The following is a 24441-nucleotide window of genomic DNA, read 5'->3' on the forward strand; positions in this document are numbered from 1 at the left end:
ATAAAACAGACTATTTAGAATCCCGTAAATAGTATTTTAAATGTGTGATATAAATAAAGTTTTTTCTTGTAATGCAAGGAATCAAAGGGCAGGCCTCTCCTCCATCGCTCGTCTGCAGGTGGCAGCATTGAGCACTACAGTTACAGACTACAACTTGCTCGATATTAAAAATTGTACGAAGAAGAACCACTTCCTAGTTGCGCTGTTGTCGCTCGATCGGAAAAGAAACACACTAAAACATTTTCTCAGGCCGTCGTCACGTTTTGGTGCTTAAAAGAGCATCTGTAAGACTGTGGTGGATTCTGGCGACTTGAACCTTTTCGCGTTGCCGACAAGACTGCCGCTCACCTTTTCTACCTTCAAAATGAAGAAAAAGGTCTCCGAAAAGAAACGCCATGTGGTGGCGTGGCTCAACAAAGCGGAATGGGATCAAGTCCGGGAGTATCTTTACTCCAAGGATTCCGCCTTACAGAGGAATGCTCTTCATAGGATTTCGGCGTGGAAAGCAAGGTATGCCAACAGTACTCCTGTGGCGATGGACTGCACCGCGGACCTGGTGAGGTGTCAGGTGCTGGACCGGTCGGAAAAGCTGGACTCTCACGACCTGGTTTTGCTTTACGGGGCGGCCCTGGTGAGGTTTACCAATTTGATCACCGAACGCCAGCAAGGGAAATTTTCCCGCTCATTAAGGAGACTGGCAGGGAACTTAAACATCCCAGAATGGATCGTCAACCTAAGGCATGACGTCACTCATCGCAAACTCCCTGCCTTGAAATGGTGCCGAAAGGGATGCGAGGAGGTTCTGGAGTGGCTCCAGCAGGAGTATTGGTCCAGACAGTTGGGTGGCAGGCCCAGTGCGGAATGGGAGGCACAGTCTGATGGAGAGGATGAAGAGATGGGCATGAAACGGCACGATGATGAGCTCATTGCAAGGCAGAAAGAAATGGAGGCTTACAAGAATGCAAGAGAGCTTCTGATCTCTTACGAAAAGGAGCAGTATGATGCTTGCGGGGGGCTAAATGAAGAAAAGGAGAAAAACGCATGCCCAGACCCTTTGGCTGATATGAGCTGGATACTCGGTGAGGTCAAGCATTTCTCTGTTGACTTTGGTGAGTTGCTGATTGATGTCCTCTTAGAAGATGGCTTCCTAATTCCAACAGCTGATCAGTTGACATCATTAGGCTCTGACACATCTGACAATGATTGGTTTTGTCCCACGGAGCCCAAACTCCCTCCAACTTTCCTGCGTTTCTGGCTGCCCCTCCTCAAAACTCTTAACTCACCCTCCTTCATTCATCTCTTCCTGGAGAAACTCTTCGCTGAATTGAAGCTTCTCTCCAGTGAGCAGAGCAAACACAGGTCGTACTACCTTTCTGGGTGGATCTCGGAAGTAATGCTCTGTAACAGTAACAAAAATGATTATCACTTTGAAACAAAGTCACAGAAGAAAGCCAGGCTGAAGGACAGGATGTTTGTCAATCGCATCCAGCTGAGGTGGCAGCAGCTGCTGTCCGCCTGCTTGGAAGCTCCCTGTGTCAGTTCGCCTCACCTGCTCTACTTGGTCCTAGAGGACATGGAGCATCCTCTTCCTCTGGAAACCCAGCAGAGGCTGCTGCAGCTCTGCTCCATTTACACTCGGACACAACATTCTGACCCGGACACAAAGCAGGAACAGCAGCCGATTTACACACTGGAGAGTTTGCATGAGAAGCTGCAGCGTTCAAAGCGCCACAGCCATTCCTCGTTGGTGGAACCGCAGAAGAAGGGAACAGGAGAAGAGAACAAATGGTCAGATGCGGAGGTGGAAAAGGCAAAGTTGCTCCGAGGTTCCTCGTGGCGAGTGTGCTTTGACAAAGTTTTGTGGAAAAATTACCCTCTCGGAAAAGTCCCCGGCCAGTCAGATGAGCCTTCATGCCTGATGCTGGACAATTACTCACCTATGACCGTGTCTGAGCAGCCAGTGGAGATGGGCAGCAGCACGCCACAGAATGCGACCGGGTCGTCTGCTTCCACAAAGATAGGTGATGGTCTTGTTTGGAGCCACAGTGACCTCAGCAAACTCAAAACTGGACTGCAACTTTTTTGAGTCTCTAAATGTAAAATGTACACATCCAGCAGGGGGTGTTCATCTGTCACTATTCAGTATTCTTTCTTGTTCGATATCGTTAACATTTGTTACAATTTATCACAATTTATATTTTCGTAGATGAGAAATGAAATGATGTGTGAAATGTTAAAAACACTTCCAAAGGCGTTGCATCAAACCAAAAGTCCCAAACGCAAATATTTTCAACTTGAAAATGATATTCTTATGACAAAGTTAAAAGAACATTGAAGAGCTGACACTTTATATGGACTTTCTTTTTAAATGGACATTATCTAGAAAGATAACATCCTTTTCCTTCCCCACATTTAATTCAGTCACACTTGTCACCATGGCAACGTGACAGGGTGTGTGTAGTATTTTCTGTCCATGTGATAAATAAAAATTATGTTGGAACTTGGCGTGTGCATTCAAAATAGATCTATCCATTTGTATTTTATTGATTGATTGATTTTTAACAGCACTTTTCTCATTAGGGTCTTGGCCCGCAGGTGAGCTGTAGCCTTTCCCAGCAAGCTTTCATGTGGACAACCTGGACAAACAACCAGTCTCACTATCAACTTTTTAATTGTTGTTTTTAAATGTGCGAGGAATTCTGTTTGATAGTTTTGTTTTGTGTTTTATTTTAATTGAACATATTGTGGGTTTGACAAATGTGATGTTACATTTACATATTAAATGTACTATTTTTAGTGCGCATGAAGAATACCACATTTGCAAAGTAGCAAAAATAACAATACAAAGAACATATAAAGAATATAGTGGAAGAATTATTTATTATTGTTTTATACATATTGCTAACAAAGCTGAATGGCAAAATTCACAAAAGTATGGCCCATAAGAATGTTTTCCTCTGCTTTTATTTCTGCAGATATTCCAGGCTCTTTTAACAGACATTTCAACCTGCTATTGACACGAAACATATATTGTAAGTGAGTTGATTGAAGCCTTACGTTAGCAAAGTAGTAGTATTTGATTTGTTAGGTGTCGGTAGCAGTGTGCCTTTTGTCAAAGTGTGAACAACATGGACAATTGAATTAACCTATAAAGATCATAGCACGTTTCAGGTTCATCGTCCTGCAATTTAACCTTGAAAGCCCAGTGCCTCCAATTTCATATTATGTATAATAAATTAACCTTATGGGGGGAAATGGAGGCCATGCGTACCGCTTGTACAAAATGATCGTTTTTCCAACACCAGTGCAACCATTCAACATTTTTAATACAGTATAGGTTTAGCACCACATACGTGTGGTGTTGACGCAAACGTACACCCGTAACGATCGAGCAGTTTAAAAGTTAACATAGATGCGAGTACAATACGAGACGTCTGTTCATGGATCCAAACAACTGTAAAAGACTACAAACGTCACTAAACGCAGCACAGCGCCATCTTGAAAATTGAGCTGGGAGGCGTTCCAGACACGCGCCTTCCACCAACACGCCACTTTTGGATGTGCTACGGAGGAAATAATCCGAAACTGACATTTTTATCCAAGATCACATATCTATATCATCGCGACGCTGTCTTCGTTGGAAAGGAACGGTAAATTGGCCGTGAAGATATCGCTGTTTAAAACTGTTGTGTCATCTATGCATTTGGTGCTTCATGGTGTTAAACTAGCTTTAGCAAAAGCTAACAAAAACGTCGTAGTTAGACTCTGTGGCCGCTTTGAAAGGCCGTGTGGTAACGAGTTACATGCCTCCCGTCACTAATTTACCTACAGAGCAAACATCTAAGATTAAGATTTTTTATTTTTTTCGTGGTCTTTTAACTTTACTGACCAGGGCCTTGCTAACATGCTAAGAGCGCTAAAATTGCATCGTGCGACAAACTGGTTATGTTAAATGTATTAGTTGTATTACGACGAAATTGAATTTGTAAAAATGAATAACTAAGGATTTTTAATCGGAATAGACATGTGCTATAGCGGTTTAAAGGACTTTTTGTGTTGTTTAGACTACTTCCGGTTAGAGTTGCGAAGTAACGTAGGTCAGACGTTATGCATGTGCTACTCGACTGCCATTATACCTTTACGTATGAGAACTCCATGTAAAATGGTGGAGCCCTTAAACTAATCGCTTACAGCGTTTACGCTTTTATGACTCGACATTTCTTAACCACTGCGTGCAGACGTGCCAAACCACCATTTTAAGTTTAGGTAGGTTGCGAGCATGACAATTTAACGTTGACGGTTTGTTAATTTGTGTAAAGCGTGGATTGCTGCTACGGGGTCGTCAGACGAAAAATAAAACAAAAAGTACAGTAGTAGGGTTTGGTGATTTTCGGTGGCAGGGGGAAACTCACGATTATTTTTTTTTAAATTGATATTGAAATCATGATTAATGAACGTGTTTGTTTGTTTGTTTTGTATGTACTAGGAGCACGGTGGCCCCTAACCGGAAATGTTCGAGAACAAGCATAAAATTTAGGTGCACACTGTAAATGGGGACGTAAATATTCACATTTCTACTATATTACGGATAAAGTGATTTGGTTTGCCAGCAACTAAAACTAATCAATATTAAAGTAATAAATAATAAAGTACCGTTAATCAAATTTATTGGTCACATGTTTAAGTAGATAGAATAAAGAATACATATTTTAACTCATAAATTTTAGGGCCAAAATGCTATCATTTAGGGGCAGTCTGGAGCCATGAACATTATTATTGATTCATTTCGAAACTTTTTGTTTGTTCAGCTACCATAGGTCAACATTAAGTATAACTGGAAAGAACCAGAACATGAATTAATAATGAAGAAAAATAATACTAATAGTTCAATAAGATAAAAATAGAAGAAGAAAGTTCAGATTGAGCTACATTAATGTAACCTGGGCTATGTTCAAATGACCACCCTTAATCCCGCACCCCTCATTCACTATATAGTAGGGAATGTAACGATGCATTGAAAATCAATTTAATATCGATATAAACTGCTTAAAATATGCACCAATGTAAAAACAAAAGAACTGATTCACAACGCCTTGTTAACTGTTATGCCTTGCACGGTTTTTCATTGTTTCATCTGAGTAGTGGCCTATTTCGGGAATCGTGTGTACATTTTATCGCAGGTTAGGGAGAATACATCCATTTGAGTATTGCTTATGTTACCTGTCTTTGTTACTACAGCATTTGTGAATATTCGCTTTTTGAAGTAATATCACTCGTATAACTCGATGTAAATGCTCTATTAGTCTGTCAACGAGAATTTGCATGTTTCTAAAACGATTCAGCTTTTATTTAAATATACAATGTATGTCATACTTTTGTTTGTATATTTTACAGTAAACTCCCATTAAGTGTTAAACGGTTTAAAGCACACTTGAGATCAATTTAAATTTTATCTCCCTGCCCTAGTAGGTTGCAGGATGCATTTTAGATTTTTTTTTCTAGGGTAAAATAAAGAAGTATGAAATAATTAAAAAGAGTAAGTATTAGAGATGCACAATAATGCTATTTTCAATTTAGAAAGTGCCAATGTCGATAACCTATAAGTAAGCTCATGATTATTTGCCAAATTAACTTGCATGAATACAAATATACTTTTGAGTCCTACTATACTTTACAATGAAATCTGAACATCTACTTTGTTGATCTTTTTTTAGGGATACGTTCTGCAGCTGCTGGACGTCATTCATCTGTCCACTTTCCAACACAATGATAACCAGGAGAAGAGGAAACTGCAACAGTGCGCTGAAGTCCCTTGAGGTTGAAGTGAGCAGTGCTGTGAAAACTATAGAAGATGTCCCAAGTCTACCTGAGGAGTTCCAAGTTGATGACTTCGACAGTACAGGAATGGAGTTGGATGAATTCTTGGGAATTGAAGACCTAGAATGGACTGGAGAATGGAGAGAGTCCACCTCGCCAATTTTTGACATTGAGCTTGGTGACCTTTACAGCGACAAGAATCGAGATTCTGGAGTGGAAGTCGCAGCCGCCTCCTCTCCAGAGAGAACGTCGTCCGCCCTGAAGATCAGGAATAAGCAACGGCAAGCGAGCCAAGTCATTAACAAAAATGCGATCGCCGCGAGGTTGAATCGTCTCAAAAAGAAAGAGTATGTCAACAGCCTTGAAAAGAAATTGGGCATCATGTCCACGGAAAATAACACACTCAAAACAGAAAATTGTCAACTAACCAAACGAGTGGAGGAATTGGAAGATGAGACCAGGTACCTGCGAGCAGTGCTGGCCAATGAGAGCATGTTGGCTCAGCTGTTGTCACGGCTGAGCGGTGTGAATGGCATGAAATTATCCTCCTCGCTTTTCCAGGGCGCCGATTCAAACGAGCACGACTACGCACTGCCACGGAAACGTGTGAAAGTGGAGGAGAAAGAGACATCTGGTGGCGTGTGCCTCCACGTGGACAAGAACCACGTCTCAGTGGAGTTCTGCACTAAGTGTGCAGCGAGTGCAAGCACATCACTTCAAATGTAGGGTCAAGTACTTCTCTGATTTCACATGTTGAGAACACGGCTCAATGTTCCGACCGTCTTGACGGTGGACGAAGACTGTTAATGATTTCTACACAGGGACCCGCTTGATCGTGCATGTGTTTGACATGTGTTGGCTTGGGTTGCTCGTTACCGCTAAACCTTGTTGACAGTTTCTTCTAGGTAATGGTTGCTCTGCCGTGAGGGATGAATGGCTCTCTGAACACCTTAACCTGCTTGACTCCATGGTAAGGATCAGAGCGCAGAGAGTTTCTCAGTTATGTTTAAGACATTTTGGTCGTAGCTAATATCTAAAAGCTGAGTTAAGTCAAACACTCTTCAATACAATAGAGCAGAAGATGTACAAATGATGGTGAAGGTCCACAAAGAGTCGTTTGCTTTCAAATTCCAGAAACGTTGGAGTATTCAAATTGAATGTTTTTCTTTTTCCCAAAAGAACTCTTTGTGAACCAGCACCACGATACAACGGAATCTTTTAATTTAGAGCCACATGTTTTTCTTTATTGCTGAAGTGGATTCTGCTGGTGGAGGTTGAAGAGACTGGACAAGCTGCTGCCAACGTGGCCTGGTGTTTTTTTTTTATTTTAATTTTTTTTTTTTTTTAAGGTAGTATCGGTAACAATGGTATATGTCATTTTATTTTCCTCTTTGCCACAGCTGTTCTAGTCAAGAAATGTTTTTTTGGAGCTCAGTTCAACGGCACTATCACATTTGTGATTTCCATTGTTGTGATAATTGAAATAGTTCATCCAGAATCAGCCGTTTAGGTGATTACATTTCCGTCAGTCAATCAAATGTAAATGTGTACATACTTTGAAAATGTGCCCTTTGAGGTAATTGACCTAAGTTGAACAAATAAATCATATTTTAACTGTTTCATTTGCAAATATTGACATTGTTTTTGTGCGTATTGTTGATATTAATGCATCTCTCTTTTTCTTTCTAAACAGCAAGCTCTCCCCCGATAACTTTTCCTCAACATTTGGGTCAAGGCTGGTAAAGGTTGCAAGTATAAGGCATGCATTGAAAAAGGTCCATATCGATCACTGGTTCACATTTCGGCGGATTTCCAGTTGGAAAGCGTTGAGCGTGTCGTGTCGTTAAATAGTGCCTCGATCCTGTTTTGCAGGTGCTTAAATGTGGATATGTGTGTAGACCTTTTGCACGTGACATCACAGCCTTCGTGGAAACGCCCCCTCCGGCACGCCAGACGGCAAAACGACCACTCGTGAAACCGTTGAAACTCGTAACGCGTGATAGTTCTGTCTATGACCAATTATCATCAAAATTGTCATATCTCGATGCGCGGTAGCTTGTACTAACAGACAAAAGTATAAACCAATCTTGGCGTTGTAATTTTTATGACATACCTGCTGATGAAGATAGAAGCAGTAAAGTTGAAAGGACTGGCAGCCGTCACAATATTCACGGATTTGCAGTTAGCATTTTTACGGACAATCAAAGATTGTAAGAGGTTTCAAACCATAATTACGCCTTTCAAATTACATTAGCGCGGCAAATAATATACCGCCTACTCCAACTGCACATACTGCACCATTAGTTCCATATGAGTTAAATATAGGACGGAATGTGTTAAGTAAAAAAATAAAAAATAGGGACAGTCTAAAAAGCTTAACATGACAATATTAGAAAGCTACGAGCAATTGCCACCAACATTCTTATATTAAGCCACATTGGGGATTTTTATTATTATTATTATTATTATTTTCATTAAGCACTTTTGACATTCCCTAGTTCTTGGTAACTAAGCCATGTTAAATTTTTCTCCATAGTGAACATAAAAGTTGCATTATATTTACCTTTTAACGTAGGTATCTTGTCTTGCTGTTGTGAGAGGATCTCGTCCTGGCGACCCAACAGCGACAAAAAAAAAAAAAAGAAATGGTACGTGTCCGCTGTCCTGGCTTTTTAAGCTCTTCAATCTTCTCCAATGGAAGGAAATGCAGTGTTCACAGTTGGCAATTTAATTAAATAAGTGAACACAAGTAGGCAGAGAATGTAAGAGTCTGTTTCTAAACTAGAGAAATTGTAAACTTGTAAATATTGCACTCTGACCCCCGATTAAATGTGCCACTTGTACCGACAGGCAAACGCAAGTCGAACTAGTAGATGGGCAAAAATAACTTGGAAAAATGTTGTTAAATTGCGCCGTCCCGTCCATTTCAATTCAGCATTAATTCACTTTCAGCGTCCACACTTGTGAAGTCGCGTAATTATGTGACAAAGGTGCAAAAGGTGTATACACAACAAGCACAAAATTGTTGGTAACCTCAGTTAATGAAAGAAAAACTCCCATTTGTCACTGGAATCAAGTGAAACTCGTGGAAATTGTATTATTTTTAAATTTAGTCTTGGTTCAGTTTCAATCACACTCGTCAGTTTTTATCAGTCAAATTCATCCTGTTTTTATTTAGTCACTAAATTGAGCTTTTTGGTCTTTATTTTAGTGCAAAAAACCCATAATTGTATTTGTGCAGTTTTAGTCAGGGCGGCACGTTGGCTGACTGGTTAGCATGTCCGCCTCGCAGTGCTGATGACGCAAGATCAAGGCTTCGGCCTTCCTGGGTGGAGTTTGCATGTTGTCCCCGTGCCCGCGTGGGTCTTCTCCGGGTACTCCGGTCTCCTCCCACATTCCAAAGACATGCGTGGCATGTTGATTGGGCGCTCCAAATTGTCCCTCGGTGTGCTTGTGACTGGATGCTTGTTCGTTTCTGTGTACCCTGCGATTGGCTGGCAACCAGTTCACAATTGTGCTCCGCCTACTGCCCGAAGCTGGCTGGGATAGGGTCCAGCACCCCTGCGACGCTTGTGAGGAGTGAGCGGTTAAGAAACTGGATGGCTTGATAGTTTTACTCAACAAAAATTCAACATTTTAGTCTAGTTTTAATCAGGACAATCATTTGACCTGATTACATTTTTTTTTTTTTGTCAGCTAACATTTCCATCTATCAGAATTAGTGCTGTCAAAGTTAAAGCGTTAACTAATTAATCACAAAAAATGATCGCATTAATCATTGTATTACCACAGATTAATCACACTATTAATTTGGACGGCAGGTGATCGTTTTTAGCCGACAGCCAGCGGATGCGTTCCAGGTAGCTGTTGGAGTTTGAACAATAAACATAACTACATGCATTAAAATAAAGCATTTAATAAATGTTTACATATGCCGTAGATCAGTTTTTCCCATTTTAAATTATGCAAATAATTGATAAGAAAAAGCAGGATGAGCTGTGAGCAGTGAATATAAATTTCTGAAGACGTCCTCATAACATTAAATGTGAAACAAAATTAACACATAACAGGTGCGCTTCAAATTTAGCGGGCAAAATATGTTGGGGGGGGAAAAAAAGCCTTTTTAAGTCAGTGATTAATCAAAATTCTAAGATGTGATTAATCTGATTAAAAAAAATAATCGTTTGACAGCTCTAATCAGAATCTAAAATTATTTCACATTGTCTCTTTTTGATGAAAAACCTCCCACACAATTATTGTACATCAACAAGTGGCTATGACTCCATGCTACAAGTCGTAAGTGGCAAATGAAATTTGTGTATAAGACGAGTTGATAACGTCATCAAACATGGATTGATGCTAAGTGAGGCGAGACTAAAAGTTCGGCCAAATTGAAGCAGATTTAACATCTGTCATAAGGACCTTACAACAAGAAAATTGATTTAAAAAACAAAACAGGATATTGCCTATGATATTTTATTTATTTACTTTAATCTGTATTGATTGTACATTATTTTTGTCTATTTTGTGGACTTGGTGCATTAATTAGCACAAGGTTTTGTTGTGCTATGCGCTTTGACCGCGACATGAAAAAGGAGCAAAAGCATCTCAAAAATGGTTGGATGCATGCAGTCATTCTTGCAATATCAACCAAAGGTCATCAACCTGCGGCGTCTGCATGAAAGTCAAACGCAGATGCCGCTCACCAGAGGTAGGAAACCCTGAACCTCGGGAGCCACTTTTCCTGACTGATTTTCTCCCTTCACCAACACCTGATTCATAAATAAGATGATCATGCTTCCTACAGGGCTTGCTGATCATTTGAGTCAGGTCTGTTGGAGGAGGGAGACATGGAAAACAGGCAGGACTGTGGCTCCCGGGGACCAGGATTCACTACGCCTGCACTACACTCGGTTTCCTGTTCTGACTGCAATCTTTGGTTAAAAAACAAACAAACATCCAAAACGTTCATTACCTGCTTTAACATTTCCCTGGCATGACTATTTCCAAAATCAGTCACATGTCCAGAAATTCCATGAACAAAGTATTTAAAGCACCAAATGTATCATTAAATACAAGACATTTTGAGCCCTCTCTTTTATGTGTATAATGTTTTTTTGTCCCCCCCCCCCCCCCCCCCCCCCCCATGAAAACCCTGACGTATGATCTGACACATGCATTGACTGGTTAATCCATTAGAGGGCAGCATCACCCAGCTTGCGGCTTTTCCAGTGACCTTGAAAGATCGCCCCAGTTGACCTTACCGTGGTACGCTCCGACATTGTGCAGCAAACATTTCCCTCCGAAATTGTTTGGGAAAGATTCGCGAAACAAGAATGCGCTGTAATGGCAAATCAATGATGTCACATCTTGCTTGTGACGTCTCGGTCAGGTATTTTCAGGATGCCGCCATTTCTCTTTAAGCGGGGCTTTACATTTTTTAGTGAAGGGTATCTTCACTCTCTCAGCATGCATTTTTTTTATGAGGACCAAAACTGCCGAAATTCAAAAATAAATGACTAAAAGTGAAAATAAAAATGAATCTAAAAAAATATAATTCGAAAATTATATAAAATATATAAATGGAAATCAATCTGTCCATTTTTATTTTCACTTTTAGTCATTTTATTTATTTAGTCTTTTATTTAGTCATTTATTTTTTTATTTAGTCATTTATCTATTTTGAATTTTGGCAGTTTTGGGCCGTACTGCCAAGTGGAAATGTTATTCAAATGAGGGGGCGGTCCTAATCGCGTCTTGGGTTGGACTCCGCCGTTGCAAACTGCCTGTCATTGGTCAGTGAGCAGTTCGGCCAACAAAGAAGTCTCGCCGGCTTTTTTTTTTTTTACAATGGACGACTATCTTGTGGATCCAGCCTCTTCTTCACCAAAGTCAGGTGGGATAAGCTCCAGCTCACCATGTGACCTTAATAAGAATAAGCATGCACTGTAGAAAATTGACGTATGTTTGTTTCTAATCCAGGCTCAAATGACTGAGTAACAAGATGTCATTCATACATAGTCCAGAACTAAATGGTGATCAAATTGGGCTAACCTGAAATGCAACGATTACATCCATCTCAACGTTTTCTTCCATGTTATCAACATGCAGATAAAATACCCACATTTTTGTGGGAAATAGAGTGAGAGATTTAAAGGGTGAAACTCTGAATACTTTCCATAATTGACTATCTTGCTCCCAGGCAACATTTCTCAATCCTTAGCATGGAGTATCCTAAAATGACCTCGTTACATAAGATGGACTCGAGCAGTCATCAATCTTAAACCATCCAACCTCCCTACCGTATATTTTTGGCCAATATGAATTAATACCACTGAGAATCAACATAAACAAACAACACAGGCTCACACAGACTTGTCAAAGTTATTATTGTAGAATACTTTGATGTATTTTTTTTCTTTCATACAGACAAAAAGGTGTAGGATTTAATTCCCGATAAATTATCTTAGATTTCCATACAGTTTGTCTACAGTATACAGGTGTGTTCTTCCTCATATATATAGAGATATTTATTCGCTTAAATAACAGGCAGGTAACTCTTTAATATATTCAATAGTCTTTGTGTTCCTTTTTTTTTTGGTCTTTTTTTTTTTCCATTTCAGCACAGTTCAGGCTGCATTTTCTGTCTGCAGAACAGCTCTGCATTGTGCAAGAAGAAGGGGGGGGGGGCATCCCGCGCACAAAATGTACAAACCGTTTCATGAATCATGTAAAAGCTCAAATTTCTCCCCCAGGCCGGAAACAGCTGCGGCAGATCTAAAGGAGCAGCCTAAACAAATGGAAGCGTTGCACTACTGCGGTCCCAAGCTCTGCGCGCGCACCCTCCAGCTGACCAACCTCCTTTTTTGTCCGCTTCTTTTTAACATTTGTCTCCCGCTTCACTTGCAAAGTCACCGACGACGGCGGTCGAGGGATTTGAAAACAAAACAAAACATCTTCGGCGGCTGTTCACTGGACAGAAAACGCAGCCCACAGAATATGCTCAGGAGAATGTGCAATGTATGTTTTCCATCAGTGGGGGGCGCCGGTGGAGAAAATCATCAGTAATCATCGTAATGTACAAGTGCTTCTGTTGACTTTTTTCCTCTCCCTACAAAAATCAAAACGGCTAAAAGGAAAAGGGGGCGAAAAGCATCAAATAGAGTAACAGGAACATCGTACCTGTTAAATTAAAGTTGCATGTGTGCAATTTCGATGCAGTTGTACAAGTTCTAATTTGGGATAAATATCACTTTTTTTTCCCACATTCTTGCGTTGCCTTCTGTTCATCAATCTCACAACATCAGAACGTAACATGGCTGAACAGATGGACAGAAAATGGCTGGAACCGCTCCGTCTAATTTACAACACTGTAGATTTGCTCAGGATGTGTGCTGGGCGTGTCTTTTTCGTTTTTCTTTTTTTCTTTTTTGTTTCTTGTAAGAAGCACTGCAGATCTGTGCTACGAGGCAATGAAAGACAATGTTAAGACTTGACCAGGTGTGTGCGTGCGTGTATGAGAGAGAGCGAGAGCAAATGTGAAGAGTTCATTGCACACAGTCGTGACAGTACTCTAAATGATTTACCTACACATAAAGAGTGACATTAATGATACCAAAATGCATGCTTCAAAACAGACAAGAGTAACACAACGCCAACACCCGGATGTGGGTGGCGGCCATGATGATGATGAGCATTCAAGAAGACAAGAGTTCTGTACAGTTACGGGTTTGTTTGTTTGTTTGTTTTTTTGTTTTGTTTTCCCCAGAGAGCCTTGAAGCCCCTCTTGAAACAGAACCAGCAGGACGACGCGCGTTCCTGCTCCTGTTTTTGCATGTGTGAGCATCCCTGTTGCGCTGCAGTTCCAATCCGGGTTACACATGATGGCATGTCAGTCAAGTTGCATATTATCCGCCCTTGCCTTTTTTTTTTATTTTATGGTGGTGGTCCGGTCCGGAAGTCAACAGGACAAAAGGGCGGGCCGGGGGAGGGGAGGGGAGGGGAGGGGGCGGGAGGACAAGGAGGCGGTGGCGAGCGGAGGGCGGGAGTTGATTTGCATTGCGTCGCACTCGGAGGCAGCAACATGGAGTCAGCAGTTCGCCCACACGTGGAGCAACATGGGATACGCTCGTTTGGAATGTGCTTAAATGTTCCGCGCGGATGAATGTGGTGGAATGTGACGTCACCGGCTCACGTGAGCTCACCATCATGGAATAAGAAATATTTGCGCTGCTGTGTTACTCTCGAAAAACGTTCAAAGTCTTTCACATTGTTGCCATAATAAGCGAAGTGCGCATGCGCGAGGGAAAAACCGAGGCTACCAGCCGCCCTATCAATTTGAATGGCGGAGATTCGAGTGGTGACAATCTTTGCCTAACTGTCCACTTTAAAGTTTGCAAGTCAACTTCCCCGATGTCAGTAAACCACATGCTATGAATGTTAATAAAAAAAAAAAGCAACTTTCCGGCCGTTGAAACGTTTCTATCTATTGGATCCAATTCATTTTCAATGACCGTTTGGTAGTTTCGCTTGCCCACAATGCACCACGCCGCTACCCATAATGCACCTTGAATTCGAGATGCGCACTTCGCTTATTACATAAATGGTCTTAGTAAGGCAAACCAAGAGCAAATAACATTAAAACTAATTCAATTACGCCTTTCAAAATGATTTGGAAAGGCTCGGCAAGTCGATGGGACAACTTGTTGCGATTGTGTTACAATTGACCCCAGAGCCTCAAGGACATCGGAAATATCGTTTCGAACTAGCCGACACATTAGAAAGCACACATTTCTGCGAAAGCAAAGTGCCTGTATAGTAGCATAAAAACAGTTTTAACTGTACAAGATTGTATGCGAGTCCGTTCACTTCCCTCCATTTATCAGGCAAGCAACCAAAGTTGGTTAACTTGGACCGGAGTTCACAATGGACCCAAACGCCTCACTATGAGGCAGTAGAAATGCATGATTTGTCGCAGCAGAACAATAATGAAATGTTTTAAAAGAAGTCAAATAAAATATAACAATTTTAAGAAGGAATAATGTAATAATAAAGTATTGTGATTGTGTGTGCAAATTGGCTACGAAAATAGTAACAATAGTAAAAAAATAAATAAAATACAAACTTGTTTGAGGCGGACATGGCCTAAAATGGGGACAATTGTAACACGACGTCATCCACTAAATCTGATTTTAGAGTTGCTGAAAGTCACACTTTATAAATCTGACAAGCTTGTGGGTAAAACGGCGTCAATTTCCGCCTGCTATTGGTTTCCCATTCGGAAATAAGCGAGCGGATTCGTTTCGAAGTGCGCGGCGTCCAGTTTTAAAGCAAGACGACGCTAAGTGTAACGTATGAAAATATGAATCTTCTCGCGCAATCATCAGCCGGTTACGGCACTTTTCTGCCGAATGTGGGGAAATTGAATTGATCAAATCAATCAATCAAACGTGACATACAATGCTCTTATTGGTTTGAGATTGTAGGATTTTACAGGCTTAGGTGCTAACGTTTAGCACTAGGTTTAGCGGCTAAACCTAGCGCTAACGTCTAAATCAATGATGAATATTTGGCTGTTTGAATCATTCACTCTATCTATCCATCTAGCTATCTAGCTAGCTAGCTAGCCAGCCAGCTATCTAGCTAGCTCGCTAGCCAGCCAGCTATCTAGCTAGCTCGCTAGCCAGCCAGCTCGCTAGCCAGCCAGCTATCTAGCTAGCTCGCTAGCCAGCCAGCCATCTAGCTAGCTCGCTAGCCAGCCAGCCATCTAGCTAGCTAGCCAGCCAGCCATCTAGCTAGCTAGCCAGCCAGCCATCTAGCTAGCTAGCCAGCCAGCCATCTAGCTATCTAGCTAGCCAGCCATCTAGCTAGCCAGCTATCTAGCTAGCTAGCCAGCCAGCCAGCTAGCTAGCTAGCCAGCCAGCCAGCTAGCTATCTAGCTAGCTAGCCAGCCAGCTAGCTATCTAGCTAGCTAGCCAGCCAGCTATCTAGCTAGCTAGCCAGCCAGCTATCTAGCTAGCTAGCCAGCCAGCTATCTAGCTAGCTAGCCAGCCAGCTATCTAGCTAGCTAGCCAGCCAGCTATCTAGCTAGCTAGCCAGCCAGCTATCTAGCTAGCTAGCCAGCCAGCTATCTATCTAGCTAGCTAGCCAGCCAGCCAGCCATCTAGCTAGCCAGCCAGCCAGCCATCTAGCTAGCCAGCTATCTAGCTAGCTAGCCAGCCAGCCAGCTATCTAGCTAGCTAGCCATCCATCTATCTATCCATCCATCCATCCATCCATCCAGTTGTACAAGATGGTGTTGACCCCGTAGCATGTGAGCAGGAGCAGGTTTGAGTTGAGTGTCAGTCTTAAAGGGCCATATAGTCTGTGCATTGTGACCTGATGCCATTTAAAGGGATAATGCTTCACAAACGTTCCAAAAAAATAAAAATAACAAATAAAATTGGGGGCGGGGGATAGCAAAGCAAAGCAGGGGGAAGAGGAACAGCCAGACGAGGGCGGAGGAGAGGAAATGAGGGCGCCTTGGATAGGATACGGTATGGAGACATACGCCATACATCATCAGTTCATCGTATTCATGAGGAAGCTGTACTGGATGTATGTGTCGACGTATACATCCCACACAGACGATATCATGTGGACACGGGGGCAGCATTCCAGGATCGGCGACTGATGAAAAGTTCCGTATTGTCGCTTCCCAATTATTAATAAAAAAAATAATATAATATATACATATGTACTGTATATATATTTATATAACTCCTTCCTTTACTAATAGGCTTAAATGAAGGTTATCTGTTTCAAATGTATATACTTTTTTTTTTTTTTTTTTTCCCGAAGAGACAAAGACAACAACGCGTATTGAAAGAGAGGGAGGAGTGACGGTGAACGTCAAATGGGAAAAAAAATAAGATCATGCTGCAGGGACGACGAGAAGAAAGTGAAGCAACGTGGAAAGGTTATGAGCACCAGATCATGTTGAGGAATTGAACGAATCGAGACGAGGACGTCGGAAGCAAAACGAGTTGCTCAAATGTTTTCAATGACAAACCAAGATGAACTTGTGGCGTCGCGGCACGGCGGGCGAGTGGGCGGGGTCATGGCAACCGCACTCAATGAACACCAGGAGGGGAATCGGACGGGATCGGGCCCCTGCGACCACATGACCCGACGGGGTCGGATGGCGCTTTTGAAGGACGGCTTCCGTCTCCGAGCCCGCCTTCGGCAGACGGACGGCGGGCTGAAAAGAAGCGCGAGTGAGGTCAAGGCAGGGTGGGTGGGAAGTGGATGAGGGGGAGGGGGTAGTGGGGGTCAAAGGGCTCGATAGCGTCAATATTCACGTGGAGTCGGCAGCCGCTGCCCCCCCCCCCCCCCCCCCCCCCCATCCCCCCCTCCCGTGTGACAGCAGAGTCTGGATGGAAACGTCACGTGCGCGTCCTCAAGCTCTCTCCTCTGCTCCCATTTTGGACTCTCCCAAACCCACTCGGTTATAAGGTGGTCTCCACGCAGCAGAGGTGGGCTAGGTGAGGGGTCGGGGGCTTCCCCAGCCGGTCCCTGCTAAGATGGCTGCTGCAGTGTTGATGGTGGTGGTGGTGATGATGATGAGCGGTCTGGTTGCTAGGGGCGACGGCGTCGATGCCGTGTTTGTTGGCGTGGGCGACGGATGAAACGCCGCCGCCGCCGCTGTTGTTGTTGTTGTTTCGGTTGCACTGGGTAACCGGGAGGCTGTGCTGACGGTACGGGCGGGCGGGGCGGGTGCGGGCGGCGGGCTGGGGCTGAGCGGGAGGGGGCGGCGGCTTGCGAAGGGCCGGGTGCACGTGCTGATATCGGCTGAGTTCGGATTCGTCGTCCGCGTCGGTGTCGTCGATCAGCGGGATGTTGTGGATGAGGTCGTTGATGAGGAACTCCGGGTGGGCCATGAAGTTGTGGATGGAGTTGCGGGATTCGGGTTTCTCCCGGCCCTCGTACAGCGAACTACGGAATGCTTTCACCACTCGCATCTGCGCGGAAAAGGAAAGGGGAGGCGGGGGAGAAGGCGCGAGAAGAAGAGAAAGAACGAGTCAGACGCTAAACTGGAGGGGAAAAAAAAGTCAAGGGAAACCCGCAAAGACCGACTGGTCTCCTCCAGAAGACAGACAGACACAAACGGACAGACACTCAAGGCCAGGTGGCGTTACGGTTGACTTTCAATGACTCCAAGTTATGCATCTCGACGAGCTCCTTATTTTCAAGCGATTATTATTATTTATTTATTTTTTTTCCAAACTGCATTCCCCACCAAATGTATTGTAACAAGGACACTGAAAACATTTGAGTTTGACATCAAAATATTAATGTGAGGGCAAGAAATGAAAAGTTCATCTATTTACGTCTGCATCTAACAAACAAACAATTCAGAAGAGAACATTAATTGTAACCAGCGGGTCATTTGTCGTCATTTGACTCAAATTAAATATTTAATGTTAAACTTTGTTTCAATGAAACATGTTGAAGTGACAATAATATGCGGTCTTAAAATTGAGTTTTCATCTACAGTAGAAAAAAAAAAGGGTATAATTGAGATGAATCGTACAGAATCGTATTGCATTCACTTGAAAAAAAAGGAAAAAAAAATTCTGAATATTTTTTTGGGGGAGCTTTGTTTTTTTTAGCAATATTTTTTCTGTTTTTCTGAATATTTTTTTTCCTGTTTTACTTAATATTTTTTTTCTGCCATAAATATATATATATATATAAAATATATATATATATATATATATATATATATATATATATATATATATATATATATATATATATATATATATATATATATATATATATATATATATTCAGAAAAACAGAAAAAAAAATTGCTCCGAAAAACAAGGGGGAAAAAAATGATTCCAAATAAAAAGGGAAAAAAATGATTCCAACAAACAGAGCAGCAACTTCTGTTTTTCAGACAGTTTCATGTTTGAACAGCATTGAAATAAAATATTAAGGCTTAATGTTCCATTAATAGAACACATTTCCATGCTTAAGGTGTGAACTCTAACCATAAGTAAGACGTTTTGTTGAATATTTTTCCATCAAAAATGAATGTTTAAAAATCGATTCGAGAATTGTGTGTTGTAATATCACGATATATTGCCGAATCAATTTTATTTTTTTTATTTTTTTAACACCCCGACTAACTCGTGTAAACAAGCAGAATTCTCATCTGAAGCTGTTGAAACCGAACACGCACAATCACTGCGATTTATTATTTGAATAATAAATATGGATCACACGTGACCAACAAAACACGACCGTCAGTCATTTTGGACTCAAATACAAGTTGCTATTTTGTAAATTGTGCGTTGGACCCAACTGCAAATACCTGCAAATAAAAGCTAAAAAAAAATGTCGATCTAATGTCTCGTATTTTTTTGTTTGATGTCAAAAAAATGTTTTCAGCCAACATAACGGAATCGCAAAATTTGGGGGCACTCGGACACAAAGAAAGGAAGTCATTTGTTTAAAAGCCCAGACGGACGAATTGGAAAACAAACAAGTCTGGACGATTCAACCTCCACCGATTATTGGATGTGGGATACGTTCAATTCACAGATTAAACATTCATTCAAGTCCACCTGATCTTGCGTGTCGCCAAAAGATGTTAAAAAAAAAAAAAAGGTGTTTTGAAATGAGTTTGCTGTTGACAAACACGTTATGTCAGTTCTTACACACCAGCATCCACAAAAACCACAAAAGCAGCAAACAGCTCACATAATACACACTTGATGTGCGTGTGTGCGTGTGCAATTGCGTGGGTGTGTGTGGTAAAATACACTCGCACTGCCGCACACACTGGATAGCAAGCATGCACACGCAGGCGAGGCGAAATGCCAGGCACAGATGGAGAAGAAGCAGAAAATCGTGAGTTAGTTGAATGTAGAATCGAGAAATCAGCAAGTGGCCACACGCGCACGCACGCACGCACGCACGCACGCACGCACACGCATGCACGCATGCATGCTGCAGCCGTCGTAACAGAACGGAGCAACAGTTAGATTTTCCCATGTCGTGATTTGGACTAGGGCTGGGTCTAAAATATCAATATATCGATATCGAATCGATATTACTTTTCATAGCCCAATGTCAATTCATAAAACCATGACTCGATACTTTTAATACAATTTTTTTTCCGCCCGAAAATTAATGTGCCGATTAATCGGCCGCCGATTATAATTGACCGATTATTGGCCTTCAAACATTAGCCAAAACAATCGGCCAATTGAGTTAATAGGTCCAATTATTTTCGCCTTAAAACGTTATCGAAGAAAGACGAAGTTTCTGACGCTATGAAAGTAGCCGGAATGTACCATTTTTGGTTGCGTAGCATTAGCAACTAGCAAGTGTGTAGCGTATGTTATTCTGTTGTCCCTAAGCGTCCTTTAAGCTGTTTAAATCATTTGCTCCCAATAACGTGTAAATATGTTTTTTTTATGTTTTAAGTGTCCCAAAGACGTATTTAAAGGTTTTTTTTTTTTTTTTTTTTTTTTTTTTTTTTTTTTTTTTTTTAATGCTAGAGCATACAGAAGGCTTTGACGCAGCCTCTCAACTGCAAAGAACGGTTGCAGAAATGGTAGTTATTACACAAACGGCCAGCAGGTGGCAGCAGAGCAAAGGAGATCAACCAGGGCCATCTAGAAAAAAAGCTAAATTACTTAAATAGATTTGTGAAAACCGATGAAACTTAGCTCTCTTCTAATGCTAATTGCTGCAAAACGGAAACAGATAGAAAAATACTTTTTTTCCTGATGAAAGAAGAGACTTTAATCTTTCTTTTGATAGGTTCCATGCTTTTATAGCAATAGAACACAATATTCTGTGGGCCTTGCAAAATCAGTCAAAATCCAGTAAAACAGCCGGGAGCAAACGGGATTGCGAAATGTGAAAATGGCGGCGAGTGAATGAGTTAATTACCAAAGTTGGAGTTAACTGTAAAATTAAATGCACAACATTAAGAATTACAAACACTGTGTATTTAAATTTAAAAAACATGCTTTGTTTTTAAAACATCGCTAGCCTAGCGCTAACAGGAAGTCAGCATTTGCTAACGGGAAGTTAGCATCGACTTCGGGAGTGTTTATCCTTCAAATAACGAATCGAATTGGGCGCTTCTGAATCGAATCGATTTTGTAAATCTGAATCGATACCCAGCCCTAATTTGGACCATCTGCATGCATTGGGAAAGTTGTTTGTGCACTGCGAGTTCTGCGTCAGTCTTTTTTGCGCTCGCGCACGCGCGCTAAATGTCCTGCGGTCATGCAAGCGGTGAGAAACAAACGGCGAGCAGAGCGGAATCAGGATGATGCTGATGAGGAAGTTTGCTGCGGGACATGAAAAATAAAATTGGAAGAGTTGCAAAAAAAAAAAAAAAAAGAAAAGAGAAAGCTGACATCACAGCAGGTTCTGAGAGCACGTGATCGTTTAGATTGTTCAAAAACAAAGATGCGATTGGCTGAAAGTCATCCGTGTCACGCGTCCACAGGCAGCCAGCTCACGCATGCTGAATCAGTTCATCGTCACTCACACTCTCGCTCGCTCTGCGTCACACCAAAACAAAACACACGGCAGGATGAGGTCCACGAGCGGATTGGGAGGTAGTTGCGTTATGCGGCGTGTGTGTGCGTGCGTGCGTGCTTGTGGCATAGGCGTGCATAAAAAGGCATTCTGTCGCCATGGCGGTCTGGCGGTCGGTCGGTCGGTCGGTCCATGCAACCCTTCCCTCGGGCCCAAACGGAGGAAAAGCAGAATGAGCTCAAAGAAAAAAAAAGGAGCAAGTTGAATGCAAGAATCCAGACAGGCACGAGCACACAGAAACCGTTTGGCTAACGGCTTGCTAGCAACTGCCGCAGCGACTCCACTTTTGAAAGGGTCGATGCTGCAGTTGGCCAAACTCTGACAAGTCTCGACACATGACTCGTGATAGACTGACAGACAAGACAAGACAAATTGACGGACAGACAGACAGACGGTCAAGCAGTAGGTTGAGTGCTTATCTGTTTTTCCAACGAGCCTGTCAGACAGCAGAAAAACACGTCATGCGAGACTGAGAAGGTTTCAGAATGTTACTTCCTCAACTTGGTTTGTTTTCATTTTTTTTTTTTTTTTTGTCCCCGTTTAGGTGGAGTAAACGTTCGAGTATATGTCGCCCGCAGCGTGACCGGCCGAGGCCCGCATGTCGCGGGCGCTGCCGTGTTTTAAACCGTCCCCCCCTCGCTTTCCTTCATCCCCCCCCTGCCGGCCCTCTCAGCGTAGCTTGATGGAAAAACGATGGATGATTAAAAAGTACGAGGAACGAGAGGCACTGGAAGGTTGAGGCTGCTGTGTGAAGAAGAAAAAAAAAAAAAACTGCTGATGGGAAGAAAGTGCAACATAAAGACAGACAGAAGCTGTGAGGTGTCACATCAAATCGTTTCCAAATGATGCGAGCTCGCGTCCTTTCGATATGCAAACTTTTCACTTAAGCGGCAGCTCAGCAGCCCTCGCGCCAATCATTGGCGTTTTGTTCCTGACGCAGTTTAACGTTAAAATACGCAAGAAGGCAAGAAAGAATGAAGGAACCGAGGGCAGACTTGAGAGAAGACTGTCGTCTTTTTTCTGAACTCTGCTGCAAAATATGGAGATGAAACTAGAGGCCAAACATGAAATGAAAACAAACCGGATCCACGACAGGGATCACAAAAGGTCCAGCACAGCTCAGGTGGATGAAAGCACACACAAAAAAAAGACGCACATCTTCCTTCAATAATTGAGAAGTGCCGATGTCGATAACTGATAAGTAAGCTGACTCCAAGTCTAACAAATACACTGAAACATTGTATCAACTTTGCACAAGGTTTCAATGTATGTAAAGCACCATGAAGCTGAATTTTATTGATATGAGCCACAACCACAACAGACGGATCAACTTGGCATGTCTATAATTATTGCTAGTTTATCTGTATGAAATCAAATTGCCGATAATTATCGGCAGATTTCTCTATTATCTGTTTTATCTGTTTGACGTCAAATTGGTCGCTAATTATCGGCCACCGATATTATCGTGCATTTCTAATATATACCCAAGGAGGCATCGATTTTTGAAGCTAGTTGAAATTTGAACGGTGTAAATCGTAAGCATTATGTGGGAGTGGTTACGCGGCAAAATAAGTGTGGAGAATAAAAATCACAATAACATACGTGTGAATGCTTCAGCATTCACCACAATTACCTCTCAGCTCAAATTCAAAAGCCTGGCGGGGAAAATTCCATATAATTCATGATGTACTGTACGGCAATCATGATGGAAAGAGAAGAAATCTTCTCAAAGAACGACTTCTTGCGTCTGTGGAGAACGGCCAAGATCAAAAAGCAGCGTGGCTTCAGCGCAGACGCAAGCCTCTCGGACTACCTCGACATCACCGGGGGGGGGGGTGATTGCGTAAGATGAAGAAGAAGAAGAAGGCAGCGTGGGATGGCAGGAGGTCAAAGGGCATGAGGGAAGGAGCAAAGTTGGAGAGGAGAAGCAACTGAGAAGACCGATGAGGAGACAGCACAAGCATGCGCACACAAAGACACGTCAAAAGCACCGGCGCACACACGCACACGCACGCCAGCGATGACAATAGCGCACGTCAGCAAGCGCGCGCACGCACACACACGCAAACGCAGACACTCGCCGAACTGACATACAGAGAAATCAAGAGGAAACATGAGGTGGGGGGTGCGACGCTCCGCCGGAGATGAAATGGATGAAATCAAGGACGAGGGAAATGACAAAAGAAGGAGAAACAGGGAAAAAAAAAACGATGAGAACATCTAAAGGAATCTTATCGTTATGCTACACACGAGCTTGTATTCAGATCGGGTGCAATCCGAATACATCGAACAACTCGAACTTATGGACCAACAAAAGTACATTTCACAGTCTTTATGTGCACTTGGGGGCAAACAGGAAACCTGTAATATCTCAAACAAAAACAACATACAGCAAAGAGAAAGACTGGAGAAAGAGAACGTTAACGAACAAACGAGACAGACAGGGAGAGAAACCACAAGTTTGTTTGTTTTTTGTTTTGTTTTTGGAGCGCTCAGGACGAGTGGCAAACGTGAGACGTGGCAGCTGAAAGTCGTGTCACAGAAATAATCCATCCACAACACGCTCAACAAAAGTGAGAGAGGAGAAGAAAAAAATGATAATAAAAAAGCTAAAAGGGAAACTGAACTTAGAATGGCAAGTTAGGCAACAGCGGCGTTTTTGAGGGCTTTTATACTCGAAGGTTTACAGCTTTCGAAAATCACTCCGTGCTGATTTTTTGTTTGGCGTCAAACACGCCAACCTGGCTTGACCTCACGGACGCACACACCGGAAGACGTGGTGCAGCAGGAGCTGCGCCCTTTGCTCTGTCAACTTTGATCCTTGACCTCCCCGCCAGAATCTTTGACATCATTTCGATGGCTTTTTTTGCAAATATCCCATCGTCGTTATTTGCGTTAGAAAACATCAGCCTTCCTCCGGCAGGACTCTTGACACACGAGCGCAAAATGGCGAGCAACCTCCTGCACCGCGCTCGACACGCAACACTTAAAAAAAACCAAACACGCTCTGGACTG

The 24441-nt window shown here is 42.4% G+C and overlaps 3 protein-coding genes across 10 annotated transcripts in view; 2 read left to right on the top strand and 1 right to left on the bottom strand.

The window, feature by feature from the left end:
- The first annotated feature begins 138 nt into the window (after positions 1–138).
- Positions 139–2505, top strand: las1l (LAS1 like ribosome biogenesis factor). Its single transcript, XM_077511946.1, has one exon. The coding sequence runs from the start codon at positions 365–367 to the stop codon at positions 2084–2086; it is 1722 nt and encodes a 573-aa protein (XP_077368072.1). The 5' UTR covers positions 139–364; the 3' UTR covers positions 2087–2505.
- Positions 2506–3491: 986 nt separating this feature from the next.
- On the top strand, positions 3492–7447 carry crebzf (CREB/ATF bZIP transcription factor). Of its 2 annotated transcripts, XM_077511956.1 has the most exons (5): positions 3492–3650; positions 5715–6278; positions 6379–6539; positions 6713–6787; positions 7073–7447. In XM_077511956.1, exons 1-3 carry the CDS (start codon positions 3559–3561, stop codon positions 6425–6427), a joined length of 705 nt encoding a protein of 234 aa, XP_077368082.1. In that variant the 5' UTR covers positions 3492–3558; the 3' UTR covers positions 6428–6539; positions 6713–6787; positions 7073–7447. The 2 variants fall into 2 exon arrangements, with proteins under 2 accessions (XP_077368082.1, XP_077368081.1); XM_077511955.1 differs by having other exon boundaries at positions 6379–6787.
- An 8586-nt stretch (positions 7448–16033) lies between these two features.
- Positions 16034–24441, bottom strand: part of atp2b3b (ATPase plasma membrane Ca2+ transporting 3b) — a 45049-nt gene continuing 36641 nt past the window's right edge. For 5 of the 7 annotated variants that reach the window (XM_077511958.1, XM_077511963.1, XM_077511957.1 and 2 more), the window contains one exon: positions 16034–17816. In XM_077511958.1, the coding sequence (XP_077368084.1) occupies positions 17304–17816 (513 nt within the window). In that variant the 3' untranslated portion in view covers positions 16034–17303. The remainder of the gene's footprint in view (positions 17817–24441) is intronic. The other 2 variants (XM_077511961.1, XM_077511960.1) reach the window with 1 other exon arrangement.

This window comes from Festucalex cinctus, chromosome 2 (genome assembly GCF_051991245.1).
Source record: "Festucalex cinctus isolate MCC-2025b chromosome 2, RoL_Fcin_1.0, whole genome shotgun sequence".
Classification (NCBI taxonomy): Eukaryota; Metazoa; Chordata; class Actinopteri; order Syngnathiformes; family Syngnathidae; genus Festucalex; species Festucalex cinctus.

What these genes read in the sequence shown, in the direction of transcription:
- las1l (XM_077511946.1), top strand. Translation starts at nt 365, where the DNA reads ATGAAGAAAAAGGTCTCCGAAAAGAAACGCCATGTGGTGGCGTGGCTC.
- crebzf (XM_077511955.1), top strand. Translation starts at nt 3,559, where the DNA reads ATGTGCTACGGAGGAAATAATCCGAAACTGACATTTTTATCCAAGATC. An exon ending in GTCTTCGTTGGAAAGGAACG is followed by an intron (nt 3,651 to 5,714) that starts GTAAATTGGCCG and finishes ATCTTTTTTTAG; the next exon opens with GGATACGTTCTGCAGCTGCT. An exon ending in GAATTGGAAGATGAGACCAG is followed by an intron (nt 6,279 to 6,378) that starts GTACCTGCGAGC and finishes TCGCTTTTCCAG; the next exon opens with GGCGCCGATTCAAACGAGCA.